Source organism: Barbatula barbatula (genome assembly GCF_947034865.1).
Source record: "Barbatula barbatula genome assembly, chromosome: 4".
NCBI lineage: Eukaryota > Metazoa > Chordata > Actinopteri > Cypriniformes > Nemacheilidae > Barbatula > Barbatula barbatula.
The window spans coordinates 28266174-28290561 of NC_136768.1; the positions used below are offsets into that span (position 1 = coordinate 28266174).

Below are 24388 nucleotides of genomic sequence, written 5' to 3' on the forward strand. Positions count from 1 at the left end.
ATGAAAACTGATCTTACTTATTTCTATCAAAATTATAATAATTGTAATCATCATGATGAACGGTTGTCGTTTAAATACATCTTTACATTTATTTAATAGCAGCACAGTATCTTAACCATTTCAGATTTTTCAGATTTCATTCAGCGCAATTTGAAAAAGTCATTTCATGACTTGACTGGGCTGGATACAGACATACATAAAAGTGTGTCTCTGCTGTTCTTCCAATTTGGGTAATTTCTGTAATTCTTTGCTTCTAAAACTGATAGATAGTGTCATTTCTTGACCCTTTTCCTTATGCATTTGTCCGACAATTTCATCCTCAATTTATCCGTCGGTGTGTTCTCAATGCATATTTGGTGAAAGTGTGCATTTCCTGGTAATGAAGTTATTGCTACCGTCATGAATTTGAGACCTTGTTGCAGATTTGTGGACTGTTTGTGAAAGACCTGTTAGAATGACTCTAGGGTATGACGCGGTTTCAGATGAGTATATAAAGATTGATGCCTGTCAGAGGACAACTGCGTACACAAACGCACTGCACTGAACAGGTAGGAATCTTCTCCTCTTTAACACTTTGGTTTTGGATGTGACACGCTCAGAGAATGTATTTGTTACCAATATATTGAACCATCTGTTTAGATTTGACTAAACCCTTGCTCATACATATTCCATCAAGTAGTTACTTTATTAGAACTTTCATGTGTCTATTCATGAGGAATATGTACCGTTATGGATGTTACAATCCTGAAAATGCCACTTAAAATAACCTCCCTATTTTTAAGAAAAATCATGCGCTAAAAATACCACTAAAGATGTTGGTATCTGTGCTATCAGTATGGTCAACATCTTTGGGTTTTCATGGTAAGGTTGACATTTGCTTGAAATGATTGAAGATGTATAAAAGTGCGTAACGCTGCGTCGGGGTCTGAGTGCTGCAGGCTTTTGTAAATGTAACGCATGTGTCACACATATCACATGCTCATGTTAAATCTGTGTCGGGAACCTGTGGATCACGAGCCACACGTCGCTCTTTGCAAAAATCATGCATATGTGGTATCAGGTGTACTCTGGTGTCATACAACACTAAAGAGACGTTTTGGTGTCACTTTGTCTGTCCGTGTTCTTCTAGATATAAAGGTTAGGATCTGGACACGATGAACGCGGGGACAATGAGAACAAAATGTAGCAAAGTTTTTGTCATATTTGTTTTCATCTGCGGTGAGTTACACACACACACACACACACACACACACACACACACACACACACACACACACACACACACACACACACTGCAGTCACCAGACCATTGAATGAACAAAAAAGATTGTGCGTTCGTTACTTTAGGTCAAATCAGAAATTGAGTAAACATAACAATGAGCACTTGTCGCCTCCTACTGGTGCTTTAATGAAACAGTGAATTTGACTTGTGAGTCTTGACTATTGTGTTTTCATATTCATTGCCAAACTTTTTCTTAAAATGTTTTCTCTGAAAGTCATAGTGAGCAGCATTTAGATAACAATCTTCATTTAGCAGATGCTTTTATCCAAAGCGATTTACAGAGAGTTCAGGGAGCGATATGTCATAAAAGAGCAATAGTACAATAGGTGCTAATACAAAGTTACTAGTTTCAACAAAAGCCAGAACACCACCTGTTGAGAGAAGAGAGAGGGTTAGTGTTGTTTTTTTCTTCTTATTATTTATTTGTCTGTCAAGTATTCACAGAAGAGATGGGATTTAAGTCGTGTTTTGAAGATTGTGAGAGATGTGGTTGACCGGACCGCGTTAGGAAGAATGTTCCACCAGGAAGGACTTGTGAAGGAGAATGAGCAGAAAAGTAATGAATAAAATAAAAGCAGATTTGAAAAGGGCTTAAACTTTTGAACCCTTGCAAATTACCCAGAATGCACTGCAAATCTAGTTTTCAATCAGTCTAAAACAAACCTTGTAACACCCCTCTTGGTTTCACTTCACTGGCTGCCAGTTGCTGTTCAGGTCTTGGCCGATTCTTGAGCTTCTAGCAGTGGCTCTAACTTGGCCTAGTGCTCCACACGTAGTAACCCCCCCACAGGGCAGTTCCGTCTGATGTATTATCATGAGTGGCTTTTACACAATGGCCCATGACCTCTCCCAGGTGTACTTTCACCTGCTTGCGACACTCTCTCATGTCTGCATGTCTCACACGTGCTCTCCCATATCCGGCGAGACCATGTGTGGATCTCCACTAAGCTCTTCCCTGCGGTAGGAAGTGGTAACTGGGAAGCGCTATTCCCCCCTTACGGTGCCGGGCGGCTTTTCGCTATTAGAGAACTAGGCCTCCGTCCGTGACTGCTGGTGGAAGGGGCTCCCATCTTTAAAAAAAGCTCTGGACTCCTTCCTTTCCTCTGGAAGGTTACAATTTAAGCTAGCGCTCACGTCTGACAAGCCCAGGCCAGTCAGCGTCGCTTCGCGGGAGATTGTTACACGGCACAGCGCTCTGTTGTTTTCCGAGGTACCATTCTGTCGACACAACATCGAGAGACCGACAGAAAGGGAACGTTTCGGATACATATGTAACCTCCATTCCCTGATGGAGGGAACGAGACGTTGTGTCCTTCATGTCACAAAGCTGACTGCCCGCTGCAGCAGTCGAGACACGGTTCTCAGGCTCCTCAGCACAAAAGGTGAATGAATGCAGCACGCCGGCTCCCTTTAATACCCGGATATCCGGGGCGGGGACCGGCATGCAAATTTCATTTGCCAATTTCCATTGGCCTGTTCAAGTCAATCAGAGATGATAGGTTCTCAATTCAAACCCCATTCTGTCAACACAACGTCTCGTTCCCTCCATCAGGGAACGGAGGTTACATATGTAACCGAGACGATTTATATGTTTACTCTCATTATCTAGTCTCATGGAAACCATGGTGGGAACTGGAGATCCTTAGCAATGTAACTTTAATACATCAATATCATTCATGTACACCTATAAATCAAGTTATAGATGATATAACATATTATTGAACAAATTCATTTTCAGCTTTTGAAACATCAAACACACAAAGCTTGAACTATGCCTGTTGAATGTTTACGGGAGGACTCTTGAAATTCTGATCACCGATTACTTTGACTTACTCCAACTTAAATGGTGTTATAAACCAATTACCAGAGATAATTGCATTGCAATTACACACAATATTAAGTTAATATGATGGGGTATATGCATACGGGTCGATGACGTACTTCCGCTAAAATCTCTACCAGCTCTGTTACATCCGGCGCCATAGGGAATAATGGCGTTTCGCTTCAGGATGATGCACATAGGATTACAGTCAACAACCAAAAAGGAGAAGCACTTCAGTCAAATGATGTCATCGTCCTGTTTGCATATAGCCTATTATCAACAGCACAACTCATCAAAATAGCTCTTATTGAATCTGGATTGAAGAAATGTACTTTTTATCCATTTGGCAGATACGTGTTACTAACGCCATTCTCTAACCTTTGATTTATTTTCTTGCAATGACGCATTATTGTCAACAGATCCTGTGAAGTATTTTTTTAAGAGTTTCAGATCTGCACAAAGTCCAACACACCAAATCACACAGATGTTAACCCACCGCTGGCCCTAAAGAATAACGACAATGACTTCATGGATCTTTCTGTTCTATTACGAGTCAAAATAAAGAAAATAGCAATGTTTACTGTACAAGACACAAAAAACTAAAAGACTAAAAGCAAATGATCTATTTTCTCCTCCTTCAGGTTGCTGTGCCTCGGTTTTGCACGGAGAGGTATGGTATAGCTAATACTTAAATAAAAAAAAGTCAAAATGTTATTAAGTATTCAGCGTTGTTTTCTCTTTGTTTTTAAGGAAGAAGTTGGCCGTTTCAATGGTAAGTTGCTGTTGCTTCTTTCAATGGGAGTTTCGATTTTCTCGTTTTTTTAAACTACATCCTTCAAAAATGGCTGTGATTTTTCTAAGTGCACAGTCATGAATGCAGCTCATTTCTTTTCTGTCTGTTTCTTGGCAGATCTTCAGCTGGATTCTGTGAACAAGTGAGTGCTGTCATCCTTTGTGCTGATACCTCCTCGCTTAAATCTACTCTGTTTTAAAGCCGTGATCTTTCTTGGCACTGAACAGAGTTGCGGACCTCCTAACGTCAATGTGCAGCTCGGATGAGGTGAACCATGCCGTTTCAGTGGTAAGGTCACATATTTTCCCATCATGTATCATGATCTACCAATAATCACCCTTAAAAAACCAATCAAAGAATGACAGCTTGATGTTTGAGTTATCAATGCATGTGTGAAAAAGCTCACCGCACGATAACTTGACAGTGTTACGCCTCCAGGGTTCCCGTGAATAACAGCCTATCTCCATAGCAAGTGAATGACCTCCGTTCTGTTTGTCACATGCAGTGGAAACGTGCCTACCGAGTCATTTCTGTTCATTTTTCTCTTTCGGAGGTGATCAGCTCTGCGGGCACGATGAGCGATCAGGTGTTGTGTGCTCTGAGGAACGACACAAGCATCTCCAGTGTGATGCTTCAGCAACTGAGCATGCAATTCAGACAGATCATCAAATCAACAATGGATCTCTCCACTGAACTGGTTAATAACTCTCATAACACATATACACCAAACACGCAGATATTAGGCCCTTTTTGCATACGTGCAGCCCTTCCAGAAATGTTAGAGCTCCGGTCCCTGACATCTGGGTAGTCATTTTGTAGAGAAGAAAAATGGCCTCATATGACAAAACTGTACTTAGTCCTGCCAATATTGTACAAATCTCCTAGGTAGCTGATCTCGGATCTTGTCTACATCAGCTGTCTAATAGCGGTCTCTGATTGAGTTGGCCAATCAAATGAAGGAAGGGGAGAGTTACTATTGACAGAAGCAAAGGTCAGCTTTATGTGAAAGAGCCTGTAGCTAAATGTTTTATCATAGAAATGTTAGGGGGCCGTTCAGAAATTGGGTCTAAAAACACGTGCAAAACACTGGCTGCATCGCTTTCTCCCTCTTTCCAGACCACTCACAAGTTTGCACTCCTAATTTGAGTGTGCTTGATGCGTGTCAACATTAAAATGACGAACTTGACCAAATGGCCGGTTATAATATCCAATAACTATAAAATGCTGAAAGGAGACAAAAACATGATCTAGTTCATCCCAAACTATTGCTTTGTTATGAACGTCGAAAAACTTCTTGAAAAATTATTCGTTTATTGTTCCTGGTGTGTACAAGTCTTTAGCTGCAAATATGTCAAACGCATCAACGAATTCCTGTTCTTCAATTCTCTCAAGAAAATCTTTTTGTTTGGGACAAACTCAGCTTTTGGATCTCTGTATTTCTAAAATCCGACATACGGCCTGGATTGAACGTTGGCTGTTCAATGTTCATTGATGAATTATATTTCACCAATCCTTCTGTTGCTGTGGGCTGAAAGTTTAGATTTACATTTGCATTTAACATTCAGTCATTTAGCAGACGCTTGTATCCAAAGCCACTAACAGAGAGTTCAGGGAAAAATACAGCGATATGTCATACAGGAGCAATAATATGATTGTCGCTAATACAAAGTAACTAGTATCCTAGTAACTAGTATATGTTGTTATAATTGCTTCCAATGTTTCCTCATCTGTAAGTCGCTTTGGATAAAAGCGTCTGCTAAATGACTAAATGTAAATGTAGTATCCAGCGAGGCTACATTTTGTTTTATACTTTTTATTCAGTTGCCTCTCAAGTATTCACAGAAGAGACGGTTTTAAGTAGTTTTTTGAATGTTGTGAGAGATGTGGTTGACCGGATTGAGTTAGGAAGAATTTGCCCTTTTGAGAAGGTAATACAGGACGCTGCTCGTTTGGTGAATGCAGGTTTACAGTTATTTAATTTGACAAACGATTAACATTGCTCTAAATTCCCATAATATGTTGTGCATTGAACATGTGTTTTGGTGTTTATTCATTTGTATGCGGTACGGCCATTACAGTCCGCTGATTATTAGGAAAAATATAATAATAATAATCATTTGAACATTTAGTTTTTTTAAACCACTACTTTTTAGTACTTTTTGAGTCTGGAAAAGTATGGAATTTCAAAATGAAAAATGTGTAGGAACCCTGCTGTCATGCAATATGCTGGAATGAGATATTATTGTATCGGTTACATAAAAGTTCAGATGTCTGCTTTGAGTAACTAAGACCGATCTGTCTTTTCTTTTCCAGGAACCACAGACAAATGTTGATGTGGCTGCTTTTTTGGGGGGGAATCTCGATGAAGAAACCATCCAAAACCGACACTTGTTTGAGTTCTGGCTGTATTTAAAGCTTCTGCCTGTCATTCCATATATCCATGAGCAGTATCTGACACAACTGAGCCAAAGAAACTTCACATGCGAAAACTTCCAGATAATGTACGTGGAGTTTGAATGTACAGATAAGTGACGTTCCAGAGTTATTATACATAACAATAATAATAATAATATATCGCTTTTTAACATTCTTAGACACTAGGCTCTACAACATGGTAAAACATAACAATTGAAAAAAAGAATATAACACGAATGCAATAGCAAAGACAAAAATCGCAATTCATAAAGGTAAATCACAAACATAAAACATTTAAACAACAATAACATTAACATTTTTAAGCATTTAATAGACGCTTGATAGCCTGTCTCTGAGTATTTGAATTCACCTGGGATCCAATCCATGACCTTGACGATGCAAGCGCCTGCTCTGACCACTGAGCCATAGGAAAGCCTCAATTATAGTTTTAAATACCTCATTAAAAATATAAGTCTTAAGAAGTCTCTTAAAACATATGACTGAAACCACTTAAGACATGTACCAGAGAGCCCAATCCACCTATGAAGTCTATCCAGCAGAGTAGTGTGAGAGATGGTATCAAATGCAGCACTTACTGTAGGTCTAACATGGCACAAGCCCCAGATTAAGACAGCACAAGAAGATCATTCCTCACCTTCAGTAGAGCAGTCTCTGTGCAATGTCCAGATCTGAAACCAGATTGAAATGAATTTAGCAATTTGTTTAAAGAAAGATGACTTTGTAGTTGGCCAACCACCACACGCTCCAGAACATTTGCTAAAAATGGAAAGTTTGAAATAGGTCCTATAGTTCGACATCAGCGATTTCACAAGGACAGGTTTAATTGCCACTGTTTTAAGAGCCAAGGGGACAACCCCAGAATCAAGTTATGTGTTAACCATGGCTGTTATATGAGGAACAAAAACTGGCAAGCATTTCTACAATAGTAGGAAATTCTTCAAATATGCAAGCAGTCAGATTCTTTACTGAAACAAGTTTTGATATTGAATCACAATTAAATTAAATCAACTTTATTTATATAACGCCTTTTACAATTTTCATTGTTACAAAGCAGCTGTTCATGAAACATATTGACTATAAGCAAAACATTTAAAGTTATACCTGTAAAAACAAAAAGGTGAAAACAAAGACGACGGACACGCCCCCACCGTTTCAAACACACCCACATACAAAACACTGACTCACAACTCCACAAACACAATAACACGCAAAAACACACGCACTGCACACACACTCACAGTGGTTAACACAGAGAAGCACATATTTAAGTTAAAGGAGAGAGTAAAGTTAGCCAGCATTGTTCTGCTCTTATATCGGCAGAGATGTTCTACGATCGAATTCGATAACTGAAATTATGTTTTGATATTTCATTCTAGATGTTTAAAATAAGTTGATCATAAGTACTGATACAGTAATATTCCTTGTTTGATTGAACAGCGTGAAAGTTCTTAGCAAGGAGGGAACGTTGCTTACAGACACGGAACATCAAGCCCTCTTTACTCATCTCATTTACGCTTACCTGTCCAGGAGAGATACCCCAGGTACCCCAAGGACAGGAACATCCACGTGGTTTTAGAGGAATTTATTATGAAGTTTTGAATGTAATGCTTGCCACATATAATTTCAGATCCTGGCTGTTTATCAAACGTCTCCAATAACACTGAATGGCTACATGACAACTTTGGAATGTTTTTTGGATACGCCACTCTCACGCAGCTTCAAGCGCTCAACAGCCATTTCACTTACGTGAGTTCAGTTCCTGAAAAAACCTGATATAACAGCAGTTACACAGCAAATGCTTATGATCCGTGTGCTCTGCAGTTTGAATCATTAAGTTTGCTGAGTCCATCCCAAGCAGCTGAGCTCACTCAGGATTCAGATGCACTAAACAGCGTAAATATGATCAATATGATTTTCGACCATCTAGAGAAAGGCGATGTCTTCCGGAATGCCGATGAGTTTTTTGGTACGCTAACTCAATCCGAGGTAAGTCAGTCACACACACAAAAAACAATTAAAATAAAATAATTATGAAAATTAAAAATAAAATAACTTGTGTTAAGATTAAGTTTAATTTGTTGATTGGACCGACTGTTTAAGGATCTCCTTCTCAGTGTTCACAAGGAACCACATATACACTAAACTGCTCTCCCTTACCCTTCATAATACATCTTGTACTCCGTTACATAGGGCTTTTTAATACCTTGTCACTTCTTGAGCTTTCTTGTTCAAAAAACCCTCTGGAGCACATGTGGTATCTGTTGTTGCTAAACAACCATGAGTCACACTTTAAAAACAAAATTAAATGAACCCAATGTTGGGGCAAAGAAAGACAAACCCAACCATTGGGTTGATTGAGCTGCTACATATGCTTCATATTTGATTACCTATTATGATTAGACATGTATTTCATATAAAAACAGACAGTATATTTCATAGAGAATGTTTATTTTAAAAGAAAAAATCATTAACCCATTAACCCTAAACATTTACATTTAGTCATTTAATGATGCTTTAATCCAAAGTGATTTACAGAGAGTTCAGGGAGCAATAAACAATATGTCATACAGGAGCAATAGTACAATAGGTGCTAATACAAAGTTACTAGTTTCGACAAAAGCCAGAACAGTACCTGTTGAGAGAAGAGAGAAGGGTTAGTTAGTGTTTTTTTCAGTATTTACAGGAAAGATGGTTTTATGTAGTATTTTGAAGGTTGTGAGAGATGTGGTTGACCGGACCGAGTTAGGAAGAATGTTCCACCAGGAAGGAGTTGTGAAGGAGAATGAGCGGGAAAGGGAGTGTAATAGGGTGTGAATGTATGCCGGCGCAGATCCAGTGAGAGTCCTGTATGCAAACATCAGTGACTAGAATCTGATACGGGCTTCAACCGGTAGCCAGTGGAGAGAGATGAAAAGGGGTGTCAAACAGCCCCGGATTGGCTAATCGGGAGCACCGGGAGAATTCCCGGTGGGCCGGTCAGTTTTTTTGGCCGCGAGGGCCGGTATTGTCATGGCACGGTTGAAATGTGGCTTTCCCTAGGCTGCCTTCACTCACAGCAGCCCTAATCTTTTTATTTATTATTTTATCGCAGCCCCACTCTTTTTTATTTCATATTTTTTCGCAGCCCAACTCAGAGCGCAGCCTGCAGGATAATGATGACGTGATTATCTTTTGACTCCCTGGCCCCGCCCCCGACAGCACCACTGCAAGTTGCTCAAAATAAAAAACCGTCAGAAATAAAAATGGATGACAGAAAGCGCAAAGGCGGCGCTGAAAAGTCCAGAATAAAAAGCAAGAAAGCTCTGGAAACGGACGCGGCCAAATGTTCTAAGAAGACCACATTTTTTCTCAAAACAAATAAAGACGACGAGACGGCCGGTAAGCTAACGTTAAGGTATTTAGGAATAGGAGCACTGCAAGATGCTAGCGGCCGTCCAAAACAAAGTTCAATTCACATGTCTCAATAGGTGCAAGCTAGCTCATTGTTAGAGCGCCCGTACCCCATTCGGACCGACGTCGGTTCGAAGCCCGCGTTAATTAATGTTTTAGGGTTGTCCATGTTTCCTTGAAGCTACACTTATGCAGAGGAAAAAGAGATGAAACAATCATTAGAAATCATTGTGAAAGAAAAGTCAGATAACAGTCCAATAGTTTTATTATTTAACTAATGTTCTCATATTTGTAAAAAAATATTTGAAGTTGTAAAGCAGATGTTTAATTAAAATAAATTATAGTGTCATTAGACAGTGCAATACATTTTATTTTAATCTTTTGTAATTTATATTTTTTTCCTCATTTCAATGTTTGGATATTTATGAACACTAATTCTTAAAGAAAATAGATTCTGATACTGTCCTGTTCTAATAAATCTTCACTGTGAAGCAAAATTTAGGCTACTGTATTTTCACTGAATGACAATGAATTCAAGGCTGTAAAGAACAGTGCGCTATTGCAGACTTAGGTTTTAATTATCATTATTTTAATATAGTCAGTCGTAAACTAAAGTGGGCCGGTCTAAGGCATGAAACTCCAGGGCTGAAAATGAGTCCCAATCCGGCCCTGGTGTCAAATGAGATTTTTTGTACTGTTGGAAGATGAGGCGTGCTGCTGTGTTCTGAACCAGCTGAAGTGGTTTGATAGCCTATACATGAATACCAGCAAGGAGAGCATTGCAATAGTTCAACCTTTAGATTACCAGGGCCTGTACAAGGAGTTCAGTGAGATGGGTCTTACCTTACTAATGTTAACTAAGGCATGTCGGCATGACCGTGTTGTGATCATTGAAGGACAAATGTTCATATATATATATATATATATATATATATATATATATATATATATATATATAAATAGATCACTTCAAATCATCAAACGATATGCAGCAACAGCACAGATGCTTTAACATGACAGCAAGTAGCTTCATGTAAACCGTCCTAACCACACATGGGACTTGAAACAACAATCTGTCCGGCAAGAGGGCGCTCTAACAAGGAGGCTTAAGGCTACAGCCTCCAGCATATGTCACTAGAGCACAAATTGAAGTCAGGAAATGAGGTATACCTGCACAGCTCTCACACTTGGCCTGAATTACAGTTGGACCCAATGCTTTTTTATTCCCCCATGCCTAACCCTAGCCATTTGAAACAGAGTGGCAAGGGGAAGGGTTGTAAATATTCCCCTAAGAAATGGGACACCACTACAATGTCATACATCATTATAGGCCCTACATCAAAGGAGATGGGATGTTTGTCTGGAACCCAAAACATGTGATGCAGGTATCACGCCTGTCAAAAAGATAAAGCTGAGACTTTCGTACCCAATAGCAAAGTGGCGAGAGATGTTCTAAGATAATGCAGAAATGGAAATAGCTTTTTCAGACATCTGATCTACTGCCAAAACTCCCAGGGCAACATGCATATTGAAGAGGGGACTAATCCACAGCTCGCACCATAAATCTATCAGGAATAAACCCAAACAGAGTGTAGTTGCATGAAATTAACAAACGCATTGCACGGTTCTGAAGAAAAGACCTGAATGAATGGGCATGCCATCTTCCTATATAACCATACTGTATGTACAGGGCAGTGTCTGGCATGCATTTGCATATCGCCAAGTTCAATTGGCCTTTTGAAATTATGATCATAGTTGATAAATCCAAACCCTACTCTGTTTTTTAAACAAGATGCTTTTCACTGCTTTGCAAATCCTGTGGCAACGAGGTCCATGAATAAAGAGCAGCATGACTAAAAGCTCGAGACCCCGTTGAAGTAGTGCGAATTCATGGAAGAACAAGAGTGAATGTTGTTGAGGATCTCATAGTGTGTGAGAGTGTAATTATGAAGAAGATCAGACAAAGTGTGAATTGGCAAGATTATTGTTGTACTTCCCTCCCTCTTTTCAGCTCTCTTTAAGAGACATATTCAAACAACAGTTACCCAATACATTACATCCGTGAGCTTGCGTCTGTAATCACTAATCGTAATAAAGTACATTGGTTTAGTTTAAATAAGTATGCCGATCAGCTATGTTGACAATCCCTTACGGAAATTTTACATAATTGTTCTACTGTGAAAAAAACAAGACATAGTTAGTGTAGTACAGCAACAACATAACTAGATTGAATAATTAATTATTAGACAGCAGTCATACCGTCAAAAAATGTATGTAAGGAGTAGCAAATTTATGTGATGTGCACAGAGAAGAATCTTCCCAAGTATGGTTAGTACATATGGTCTTTAAGTCTGCTTGTTTGATGAGAAAGAGAAGAAATGTAATTGGAGTAATTCTGATAAGAATAGGAAGCAAGGAAGTAAGGAACAAAAGGATGGGTTTCTAATTTGTTTACTTTAGATATAAAAAAGACCAAACGAAGGATACACGGACCATTACTCTTAAAATGGGTACAGTCTTGCTGTCAGGTAACAATACTTGTTGCTCACCGAAATAAAACAAACAAACAAACGTACGGTTTTAAACACCTGCGAAGACACACCCTCGGGTCATAGCCAGTTTTATTTTATGTAACTGTTAATTTCCATTGCAGAAAATACAGATTTCAATATTTTAAATGAAACAATCTACAACTGAAAGGCTACAAATAGATAATTTTTATTACACTTATATTTGTCACAGTGACGTGTACTACCACCGGTGGCACCTCACCACCGTCATGGCACTTTACCACCGCTGTGGTTGTCACGGCCACCGTACATCCTTAATTCTCACTACACTCTTCGACGCTTTTGCTTGCACAGGCCTGTTTTTTCCGAAAACGAGCCATTTTACAGTAACGTCATTTACTGTAACGTCATTTATATTTGAAGTCATCATCATGGTGATCAGTGTTTCCTTGAGTTGAGCTCTTGACCCTTCAATATGAGTGCACGCAAATTTGTTTGCCACTGTGTGTTTTTAAAGTCTATTTATTTCGGCAATGCAAATGAGATTTGTATTGACTGGTGTTGGTTGTTAAACTGTCCAGCACCCTGTAGTTTGATTCACTGATCTCATCTAGATTGCCTGTCTGAAAGAACATTATATAGGAAGGGAATTTGCTTTCATTTAGAAGTCTAAAATGGTTCGTGAAAACTGAGAAAATCTTAAACTTCAGAAAAGTTTAGATGCACACAGACATCAGGAATCAGTGTACGCATCTCAACAATGGTGACATTCAACAGACTAATTCAGATAAACAGATCAACTGCAATGCATGCTGGGAATCATGAATTTGTTTTGTATTATGATGTTACCCAGCATGCATTGCAGCATGTAGCTTTCATTTGTTGATTGTCATCATTGTTGAGATTCATACACTTATTCTTGATCTACTAAATATGTGTGTCCTAACTCAACTGCATGTTAAGGTTTTATTTATGTTGACAGACAAATTGCATATAATGTTTATCAACAAGATGAGAGCAGTGAATTAACTAAAAGATGATGGCGATTTCAATAATCAAGAACCAACACAATTTGATTAATAAATCATTCCATCACCATAACAAATGTGCTCTAAAAGCCCAGTTACAGCGCCTGATGTCAGACACTGTAATATGCTGTGGTCCCCTCCCTGCTTACCATGTTTTTTTTTAGATTAGATTCAACTTTATTGTCATTACACATATACAAGTACAGTGTAACGAAATGTCCAGGACGGGTCCTCCGAAATGTGAGTCCCCAGGAACTTAAAACTGGAAACACGTTCAACAGCCATCCCATTAATGTGGATGGGGTCGTGTGTGCCTCCTTTCGCCTTCCTGAAGTCCACGATGATCTCCTTTGTCTTGGAGGTGTTAAGGAGCAGGTTGTTGTCTGAGCACCATGTGGCCAGGTATGCAGTCTCATTGTTGTTGCTGATGAGACCAATCAAGGCAAGGCAAGGCAAGGCAAGTTTATTTGTATAGCACATTTCATACACAATGGCAATTCAAAGTGCTTTACATAGAAGAAATTAAAAATATCCATTTGATAAAACAGTTAAGAAATAAGAAAAATAAAAGTAACCAGTTAAGAATAAAAAAATAAAATAACATAGTTTAGAAGAAATAAGAAAAATAAAAATTAACCAGTTAAGAATAAAATAAAATATAGTTTAGATTAGATAAGATAATCAATAAAATAAAGTACAGCACAAACAGTCGGACGGTCAGAGGCACAGTGGCACATTAATCAAATGCAAAGTTAAACAGATGTGTTTTGAGTCTGGATTTGAATGTGACTACTGTAGGAGCACATCTGATCTCTTCTGGAAGCTGGTTCCAGCTGCGGCTCGCATAGTAGCTAAATGCAGTCTCTCCTTGCTTGGAGAGAACCCTTGGTATTTCTAGCTGATGCGATCCTAATGACCTGAGTGTTCTTTTGGGTCTGTATTCAATGAGCATATCTGCAATGTATTGAGGTCCTAGGCCATTGAACGATTTATATACCAGTAATAAAACTTTAAAATCTATCCTATATGTAACTGGTAGCCAGTGTAAAGACCTGAGGACTGGTGTGATATGATCATATTTTCTGGTTCTGCTCAGAATCCTTGCCGCAGCGTTCTGTATGAGCTGCATCTGTCTTATGGTCTTTTTGGGGAGGCCAGTAAGGAGCCCATTACAATAATCCACCCTGCTGGTGATGAAAGCATGCACTAGTTTCTCTAAGTCTTGACTAGAAACAAAGCATCTAATTCTTGCAATATTTTTCAGATGATAGTATGCTGATTTAGTTATTGCTTTGACATGACTACTGAAGCTAAGGTCTGACTCTAGAGACACACCGAGATTCCTGACTTGATTTTTTGTTGTTTGACCTTTAGAGTGAAGGTACGCGTTCACCTTGAGAACTTCATCTTTATTTCCAAACGCAATGACTTCAGTTTTGTCTTTGTTTAACTGAAGAAAGTTTTGGCACATCCAACTATTTATTTCATCAATGCATTTGAGCAAGGAGTCAATGGGGCTGTAATCGTTAGGCGATAGGGCTAAGTATATCTGTGTGTCGTCTGCATAGCTGTGGTAAGCAACTTGGTTATTTCTCATTATTTGGCTCATTGGGAGCATGTACAGGTTGAAAAGGAGAGGCGCAAGAATTGAGCCTTGGGGGACTCCGCATGTCATGGATGTCCACTCAGACTTATGGTCACCTATACTCACATAATAACCTCTTGCTTCTAGGTATGACCTGAACCATTTTAGGACTATCCCAGAAAGCCCCACCCAGTTTTCCAGCCTGTCTATAAGTATGTTGTGATCGACCGTGTCAAATGCAGCACTGAGGTCGAGTAGGACCAGCACGGATAATTTGCCTGAATCAGTACTTAAGCGAATGTCGTTTACTATCTTAATGAGTGCTGTCTCTGTGCTGTGATGTGGGCGGAACCCAGATTGAAAATTGTCAAAGTATCCGTTTGAGCTTAAGAATTTGTTCAGCTGGTGATCTTTTAAGATTAAGAATGATCTTACCTATGAAGGGAAGATTTGAGATCGGTCTATAGTTGTTTAATATGGTCTTATCCAGATTGCTCTTTTTCAGGAGGGGTTTGACAACAGCAGTTTTCAGGGAGTTTGGGAAACTTCCAGAGAGAAGTGAGGCATTTACCACATCTAGGAGATCTGCTTCTAAACAGTTTAACACACTTTTGAAAAAAGATGTGGGAAGTGCGTCAAGGGCGCAGGTTGATGTTTTAAGGTGTTGAACGGTTTCTTCCAAATTTTTGCCATCAATTTCTTCAAAATCAGACATTGTAAATACTTTCTCAGGTTGTGGTGTGATCTGCCTGACCCCAGCGCTACTCAAGGATGTGCTGATCACCTTTCTAATATTATTGATTTTATCAGAGAAGAAAGAAGCAAACTCACTGCACTTGCTGTCTGAGAGCATTTCACTGGGAATCTGGCTTGGGGGGTTTGTCAGTCTGTCTACAGTAGCGAAAAGAGTCCGGGTGTTGTTTAAGTTGCTATTTATAATATTTGAGAAGAAAGTCTGCCTAGCTTTGCCTAGTTCCATATTGAAAGCATGGATGGTGTCTTTGTAGATGTTATAATGGACTACAAGTTTTGTTTTCCGCCACAAGCGCTCTGCTTTTCTGCATTGTCTTTTCATATTTTGCACCGCTGTTGAGTTTCTCCAAGGTGCTTTTTGTCTGCCACTCTTCCTGACTTTCACAGGGGCAATATCATCAATCACCGTTGTATCGTCTGCAAACTTGATGAAGGAGTTAGATCCATTCACAGGCCTGCAGTCCAGTGTGAAAAGGGAGTAGAGAAAGGGGCTCAGTACGCAGCCCTGTGGTACACCAGTGTTGAGGGTGGTGGTGGTGGAGCAGATGTGGCCTAACCTAACAAGCTGAGGCCTGTTCGTCAGGAAGTCCATAATCCAGTTGCAGGTAGGGTTTTTTAATGCCTAGGTTTCCAAGTTTGATGATTAGCTTGGAAGGGATGACGGTATTGAAAGCAGAGCTGAAGTCTACAAACAACATACGTGCATAAGTGTCCTTAATGTCCAGATGTGTGAGCACGGAGTGCTGCGCCATGGACACTGCATCATCTGTGCTCCTATTGTTACGATAGGCAAGTTAGTATGGGTCCAGTGTGGGTGGTAGAGAGTCCTTTAGGTGTGCCTGTGGATATGGGGGTGGAGTGGTTGGGTTTGTAATCACTATTGGCCTGGATGCCCTGCCACATGCGTTGAGGGTCAGAATAGGAAAAATGCTCCTCTATGATGGTGATGAGATACATAGCAGATTATCATCACTAAATGACTGCAAATTTAAAGTAATGCGTATATCTCTCAAAGGTAATTTAATTAACGTTAAACTAATTAAAAAGGAACAAAATACAGATAATCAACTGTTACGACTCGGATTGCTAAATATTAGATCTCTCTCTTAAAAAGCACTTTTTGTTAACAATATGATAACCCAACATAATAGTGACATTCTCTATCTGACAGCAACATGGCTAAAGCCATATGATTATATTACTTTAAATAAGTCAGTCCCCCAAGATTATTATTATAAACACGAGCCTCAGAGGGGGAGGTGTTGCTGCACTTTACCGTAACTCTTTTAGCATTTCCCAGAAGTCTAACCCTAAATACATTTCCTTTTGAATCAATCCTAACCCTTTGAAGTCATGATAATTCATGTATCAACCCCTAATACTAAGAATAAAACATCTTTAAAATGTATTAGGGCTATTGTATATAGGCCTCCAGGGGACCAAACTGCTTTTATTAAAGAATTTGGTGGGTTCTTATCAGAACTAGTACTGGCTGCAGACAGAGTCATTGTTGTTGGTGACTTTAACATCCATGTAGATAACGATACAGATTTAGGAATGGCTTCTAAAGACACTCTTAACTCCATGGGCGTTAGTCAACATGTGTCAGGACTAGGGTGGCCATTTCCATAACACCAAAAAAGGAGGACACTTTGCGGCATTTAGTGAGGCTAGAATAACTGCATCTGGTGTACTTGCAAATATAATACAATTTTGTCTATCATATCGATGGTATCATGATACAGTGATTCTGAAATAGCCTACTCCATTCATTGCCAGACAATTTGATCAACAACATATCTTGATGTAGAGCTATGTGTAACAGAAGAGGCAAAAAAGGGTTTGTTCACAGTATTTGTATTTATTCAAGACACTCCTGTATGACTGGTGATGCTTGACTGCATGATAGACAAAGCTTTTGACACCTCTTTCAGCCAATCATTCGTTGGACCTGAGATCTTACGGCGTCAGACGCTGCTGCGTCCCAATAAAGGTTTTAGAGCGCGTTTTTTAAGGCCGATTCAGCACAACTCCGAAAAGGAGGACAAATGAGTGTCCGGCCTGAGGCTGTGCCGGACGCCGGACATGGGCAACTGGTCCAAAATGCGGAAGCTCAAGTTCTTACACATACCAAAAAGTATGAGCATATTATCCCAGTTCTGTCAACCTTGTAATGGTTACCTATATAAAGCATTGCATCGCATTTAAAATCTTGCTTATTGCCTATAAAGCCCTGCATGGTTTAGCTCCTCACTACTTGAGTGAACTTCTCACGTATTACAGACCATCATGTGCACTACGCTCTCAGTTGGTAATACCTAGAATTTCAAAATCAAGTGCATAATACTACATCATAATACTACACTACACTTTGAATGCACCTAGACAGCAACAATTTACAAATTTGATGACAATGTCACACATATTTCTCAGAATAAGCAATTCTAAGGAAATTGTAATGTAAATGCAGGTAGCTGTAAATTCTATGCTGTAAACTGTTTCTCTTTGCAGTTTCAAACAGATTAGAATGTATATGAAATTTTTAGTTTGTATTAGCTGTATAAATGTTTTAATTTGTTGAACCGTGAGGTTATTATAAATGTATGGTTAAAAGATGACACCAGTTGCACTCTCCGCACTAGTAAACATTCTGATATTGGCTCTAATAGTTCAACTGTAAAACTGTATTTTCTAATGGTTCATAATTTCCTCTAGGCTTTGGAAATTGATCCAGTGGTGAGGGACGTCATGATGAATCGGACCTTTGCCATCATCAGTCTTCATTTTACAAATTTCTTGTACGAAGACTGGGTTTCCTGGTTCAAAGTGAAGCTGATTCCTCTCCTCCCCAGCCTGACTGCAGAGATGCTTCAAACAGCAACATTAAGCGTTGACTGCACCGGATACCACGTCATGTACGTAACACTCTCAGGTTGAAGGAGAGCACTGTAATACACACTGTAACACTGTTCAATAAAAGGTCCCTCACGGTCGACTGCCGGCCATACAAACACAACATCATGTCCAGGCCTGGTCCTCTCTCGTTGTACTCTCCTGTCGCTCGTCCTTTTATGCTTCCGGAGCTGCTCCGTGAGAGATGTGAGACCGCTGCACGCACTGCTGATACTCATCATCACTCGCGTCACCAGCCTAGGTCATTCCCTCACGGCTCTCGCCCGCCTTGCTAGTTACACACACCTTGTTGCATTGTCACTGAAAACATGAGGGTGTTTCTCAAGCTGTTTTTATGAGACACTTAAAGACCAAAGACACATGGTGCTTACTTTTACATTTGATCTTTCTACTTTAGTGTTGAGGGTCTGAGCAGTGTCTTTGACCAGATGACACTGCCGAAACGTCAGGAGATCACACTTGTTCTAGTAAACTATCTAAAACAGAGACATGGATCAGGTGGGTCCACATTTTGCCCCCTGTTATTTTATATGTGTTTTTCTTTAACCTTAAAAAGCATCGCTGCTTTTTTTCTTGTCATCCTGTTTGTCTCGTAATGAGTCTCTTGTGTATGGTATTGTTTTAGGCTCAACCTGCGGGTCAGACACCAGCAGTCTCAGCGCTTGGCTCGGTGTGAACTTTGGTAAATTCTCTGTCTATGTGGCTTTTGAAGATCTCCGGGTGCTCAACACAGAATTCTCCAATGTAAGGGCCTGGTTGTGCTGCAAAACTCTTTGTTGTGATTCCATTCTAGCAACCTTGTTGTGTCTGCAACCTTTCTCCTGTTTTCCCTCATCAGATTGAGGCACTGAATGTCCTGAGTGCTTTCCAAGTAGCTCAACTGACAGTGACTTCTGGAGCTCTGAACAACACAGACATGATCAACATGGTCTTTGACCTCCTAGGAGGCAGCTATGCATTAAAGAATGTTGATGACTTCCTGTCAGGTCTCACCCAGACTTCCCAGGTATGATCAATCTTTGAGTGCAGGGAAAAATGTTGCAATAGAAGAGCATGCAAGTAAACATATACCACAAAGCAAAACCGCCATTGTTAAATTAACAATCTCAGTGTTTTTATAAAAACTCAATGGAACAGTGTTGACATTAATGAGAAAATGAAGTGCTTAATAAAGTAATGATTGAGTCAGTAGTGATGAACACCTGCCAGTAATAAAGAGAATAAACATAAAATAATTATTTGTTTCAACAGACTTAAACACACACGGTTTTAGATGAACATCAACTGAAAATAACCGATAAACTCTTAAAGTCTGTTAAGATCTCACCAGGGGCCCAGCATACAAAAGACTCTTATGTGTTAGATTATTTGCCGTGTTTTAACTGTGTGCATGTGATGTACTGTTGTTACGGCAATGCAATGAGAATCTTGAGCTGGGAACGTTCTCAGAGCATTAACAAAACTGGACATGTATGTATGTTTTTAAAACGTTTTGTAAAACATGAAAAACCTCTAAGAAACGTTCTTACAACAAACTTTTGTACTCTGTGGGACAATTAATTAAACCCCAATTTACATCTTCACCATTATGGTGATCAGTGTTAAGGCCAGTCCCAGTCTAAAATGAATGTAACTTGGCCAGAAATGTCTCAAAATATATCTGTTCCATTGTTTTCTCTCGAGATGCACACCAGAAATGTTTTCTCCTGTGGCATTCTTATGAAAGCAAAATAAGTATCTAAATTCAACTAACTCATAGTCCTGGCTTAAGCTGTGTCTGTGAAACTGGATCTAAATTATTGACGTTCATATCACTACCAAAGCTATGTGTTTTAACACATTATTACAGCAAAGAAAATAATATTTAAAATTATAGTGTCAAGTGAACTGAATCACTTATAGCAACTAAAAATGTAATCTTATTTCTTATATGTATGGAAGCTGATCCTATAAACTTCATGAACAAAACATTGTAAAATCTAGATATCATCCAGAAAAAGATCATCACATAGTTAACAATTTTTTTTACTAATGTTGCGTTATACACACAGAGACATCAACACAGGCTATAAATCTCAAGAATGATGAGAAACATAACTTCATGCTGCAATGGATTCTGGGTATCCTCATGGTAGGCAACTGATCCATGATTCCCAGCATGCTTTGCAGCATGAATACATTTAGCCACAGACCATAAATATGGTCACGATTGTTGAAGTTTGTGTGACGAGGGGTGATGTCTCAATGCTTACCTGTGCTGAGTATTAATGGACAATAATAACAACATCATTTGTGATCCAGAAGAACATTTGCATAAAGCACTTACACATGTTTCTCATAACCATTTCAGGCAGAGAAGTTGCACTTTAGAATCTTTCATCAATAAGTAAAAAAGTAAGTTTTCTAAGTAAAAAAAAAATTCAACTGATGCCAGAGGAGAGTAAATGAATGAAAGTCAAGAGATATACTGAAACAAACACTCTTCACAATAATGATGACTAAAAGAAAAACTCGTTTTTTAATCAAATATAAACTGGTGCAAAAACGTCTGCTAATTCTCAATAAGATCATTTCTACACATCAGAAATAAAGTGAAAGTGGTGTGCGTCATAGGTGAAGATGTTAATGATGTTTGTGTTTAATTCTCCTCTGGTGAGATCTTGACAGATTTATTGCGTTCATCTGTTATTTACACTAGATGTCCATATTTGGCTGTGTGACTTTAAAGCCCTATTTGCACAGGATTATTGTCTGGGAACCTCGTGTGATTTAGAAATGACCTCCCCACATCTGTATCGCTTGTGTCGTATTTGCACGGTATAAGTGAAGCCTGTGAATTTACTCAAATTTACGGATTTATTTCCCGGAAAGGATGGCAAGGCTTTGCGTATAGTTTGTATTTATAGTTGTGTGTAACGATGTGACTGTACCTGTCAGCTAAATGAGACCCGCGATCGCGTTCCAGATTCTCCTATTGTGCGGGAGTTTTATTTGCAGAAATAACAAAACAGGAGACTCCAGACCAAAGTGTTTGCAGGTATGGATATGACCCAGCCCCCGAAATAATATCAAAACACTTTAGAACAACCTCCATTATTCGAGATCGGTGGTCCCCAGGTAATACTAATCTATAGTTTAAATATTTTTATAGATAAAACTAATCTCGTACAAATAGGACATATGTCTGTTGCAGATGTGTTGTTTTCTGTCTTTTCTCTTTATTACTGGTAGGTGTTCATCATTACTGACTCAAAGTGCTTGAAAAAGTGATGATTATTATCTCATTGATTTCAACATTGTTTCATTGAGAATTATATAAACACTGAGAATGTTAATTTAACTATGTTTTTTTCTGTGCATTCTGCATGGGTTTGATCAGTATAAGAAGCCTGGCAGTACAGTGTTATTAAGGAATTTGCATGAGTAATATTACTTATTTTATGTGAAACTTCCTCTAGGCTTTGGAAATTGATCCAGTGGTGAGGGACGTCATGATGAGTCGGACCTTTGCCATCATCAGTCTTCATTTTTCCAATTTCTTGTACGAAGACTGGGTTTCCTGGTTCACAGTGAAGCTGATTCCTCTCCTCCCCAGCCTGACTGGAGAGATGCTTAAAACAGCAACATTAAGTGTTGACTGCAGCGGGTACCACGTCATGTACGTAATACTCTCAGGTTGAGGGAGAGCACTGCTATACACACTTGGTTGAATTGTCACTGAAAACATGAGGGTGTCTCTCAAGGTGTTTTAATGAGTCACTTAAAGACCAAAGACACATGGTGCTTAGATTTACATTTGATCTTTCTACTTTAGTGTTGAGGGTCTGAGCAGTGTTTTTGACCAGTTGACACTGCTGAAACGGCAGGAGATCAGACTTGTTCTAGTAAACTATCTAAAACAAAACTACAGATCAGGTGAGACTTCTTTGGACCAAATTTTCCCTCTATTGTTGTTTGTCTTAATAAGTATAACTACTATGTTAGTTTAATCCTGTTTGTGATATGGTTGCAGGCTCAACCTGCGGGTCAGACACCAGCAGTCTCAGCACTTGGCTTGGTGTGAACTTTGGTAAATTCTCTGTCTATGTTGCTTTTGAAGATCTACGGTCGCTCAACACAGACTTCTCTAGTGTAAGGGCCTGGCTGTGCTACACAATTATTCATGTGAATCCATTTTTGTGTCTGCAACCCTTCTCCTGTTTTCCCTCATCAGATTGAGGCACTGAATGTCCTGAGTGCTTTCCAAGTAGCTCAACTGACAGTGACTTCTGGAGCTCTGAACAACACAGACATGATCAACAAAGTCTTTGACCATTTGGAAGACGGCGGTGCATTGCAGAATGTTGTTGACTTTCTGTCAGGTCTAAACCGGACCTCCCAGGTATTTTTAGTCTTTAAATGTGGGGAAGCATGTTGTTAAAACAAAAGAGCCTGCAAGCAAACATATCCCAGTCTGCATGTGATTAATCAGTAGACATTTCCTGGCCAAAAATGCAAAAGCTTTTTTGTAAAGGAATATCTTCGAGGGCTATCAATTGTTGTTTGTGTTTGGTTGTTTCCTCTAGGCTTTGGAAATCAATGCAGTGGTGAGGGACGTCATGATGAGTCGGACCTTTGCCATCATCAGTCTTCATTTTACAAATTTCTTGTACGAAGACTGGGTTTCCTGGTTCACAGTGAAGCTGATTCCTCTCCTCCCCAGCCTGACTGCAGAGATGCTTCAAACAGCAACATTAAGTGTCGACTGCACCGGATACCACGTCATGTACGTAACACTCTCAGGTTGAGGGAGAGCACTGCTATACACACCTTGTTGCATTGTCACGGACATCATGAGTGTCTCTTAAGTTGTTTTTATGAGACGCTTAAAGACAAAAGATACATGTTGCTTACATTTACATTTGATCTTTCTACTTTAGTGTTGAGGGTCTGAGCAGTGTCTTTGAGCAGATGACACTGCTGAGAAAGCAGGAGATCACACCTGTTCTAGTAAATTATCTAAAACAGACACATGGATCAGGTGAGTCAAGTTGAGGCCAATCTTCCCTCCTCTATTGTGGTTTGTTTTATACTTTATTTGTTTTTTTAAACCAGCTTAGTGTTTTGTTTATACTCTGTATTTTTTATATGTATCGTTTTTTATTCTGTGTAGTTAAATTTGTATGCACCATGGTTTTGAGATTAACACAATTTCAAACCTCCACATTTATGTACTGTACATGGGGCAGAATTGACTATAAACCTTTTTGTAACCTTTGGTACAGCGTTGCGTTAGTAATGCAAAAGCAAATGGTAACGATATCTAATCAACCCATGCTTATAAAAATGTACATCCTGAATACACTGTAAATTGTTTTGAATCTCCCATGTGCATTCACGCCTTTCTATATTCACGAGTCTCTTGTGTATGGTATTGTTTTAGGCTCAACCTGTGGGTCAGACACCAGCAGTCTCAGCACGTGGCTTGATGTGAACTTTGATAAATTCTCCGTCTATGTAGCTTTCGAAGATCTCCTGGCGCTCAACACAGAATTCTCCAGTGTAAGGGCCTGAGAGTGCTGCATAATTCTTCATTTGACTCCTTTTTTGCAGCCATGTTGTGTCTGCAAGCTTTCTCTTGTTTTTCCCCATCAGATGGACGCACTAGACCTTCTTAGTGCTTCCCAAATGGCTCAACTGACAGTCAAATCTGGAGCTCTAAACAACACAGACATGATCAACATGGTTTTTGACCTTCTAGGAGACAGCAGTGCATTTCAAAATGTTGATGACTTCCTTGCAGGTCTTGCCCAGACTTCCCAGGTATGTTCAATCTTTGGGCAATGTGCTGTGTGCTTAACCGAGCTTAGTGTTAAATAAACACTGTTTGGTGTCTA

The 24388-nt window shown here is 39.3% G+C and overlaps 1 protein-coding gene across 1 annotated transcript in view; it reads left to right on the plus strand.

Moving 5' to 3' along the window:
- Window positions 1-520: 520 nt before the first annotated feature.
- Window positions 521-24388, plus strand: part of LOC306893470 (uncharacterized protein) — a 41587-nt gene continuing 17719 nt past the window's right edge. Inside the window, exons 1-21 of the mRNA XM_079455305.1 lie at window positions 521-548; window positions 1130-1218; window positions 3746-3779; window positions 4099-4185; window positions 4451-4594; window positions 6211-6398; window positions 7771-7874; window positions 7961-8079; window positions 8155-8319; window positions 18315-18514; window positions 18910-19010; window positions 19138-19256; window positions 19351-19518; window positions 21971-22170; window positions 22327-22427; window positions 22525-22643; window positions 22726-22893; window positions 23078-23277; window positions 23432-23532; window positions 23935-24053; window positions 24147-24314. Of these exons, the coding sequence (XP_079311431.1) occupies window positions 4147-4185; window positions 4451-4594; window positions 6211-6398; window positions 7771-7874; window positions 7961-8079; window positions 8155-8319; window positions 18315-18514; window positions 18910-19010; window positions 19138-19256; window positions 19351-19518; window positions 21971-22170; window positions 22327-22427; window positions 22525-22643; window positions 22726-22893; window positions 23078-23277; window positions 23432-23532; window positions 23935-24053; window positions 24147-24314 (2523 nt within the window). The 5' untranslated portion in view covers window positions 521-548; window positions 1130-1218; window positions 3746-3779; window positions 4099-4146. The remainder of the gene's footprint in view (window positions 549-1129; window positions 1219-3745; window positions 3780-4098; window positions 4186-4450; window positions 4595-6210; window positions 6399-7770; window positions 7875-7960; window positions 8080-8154; window positions 8320-18314; window positions 18515-18909; window positions 19011-19137; window positions 19257-19350; window positions 19519-21970; window positions 22171-22326; window positions 22428-22524; window positions 22644-22725; window positions 22894-23077; window positions 23278-23431; window positions 23533-23934; window positions 24054-24146; window positions 24315-24388) is intronic.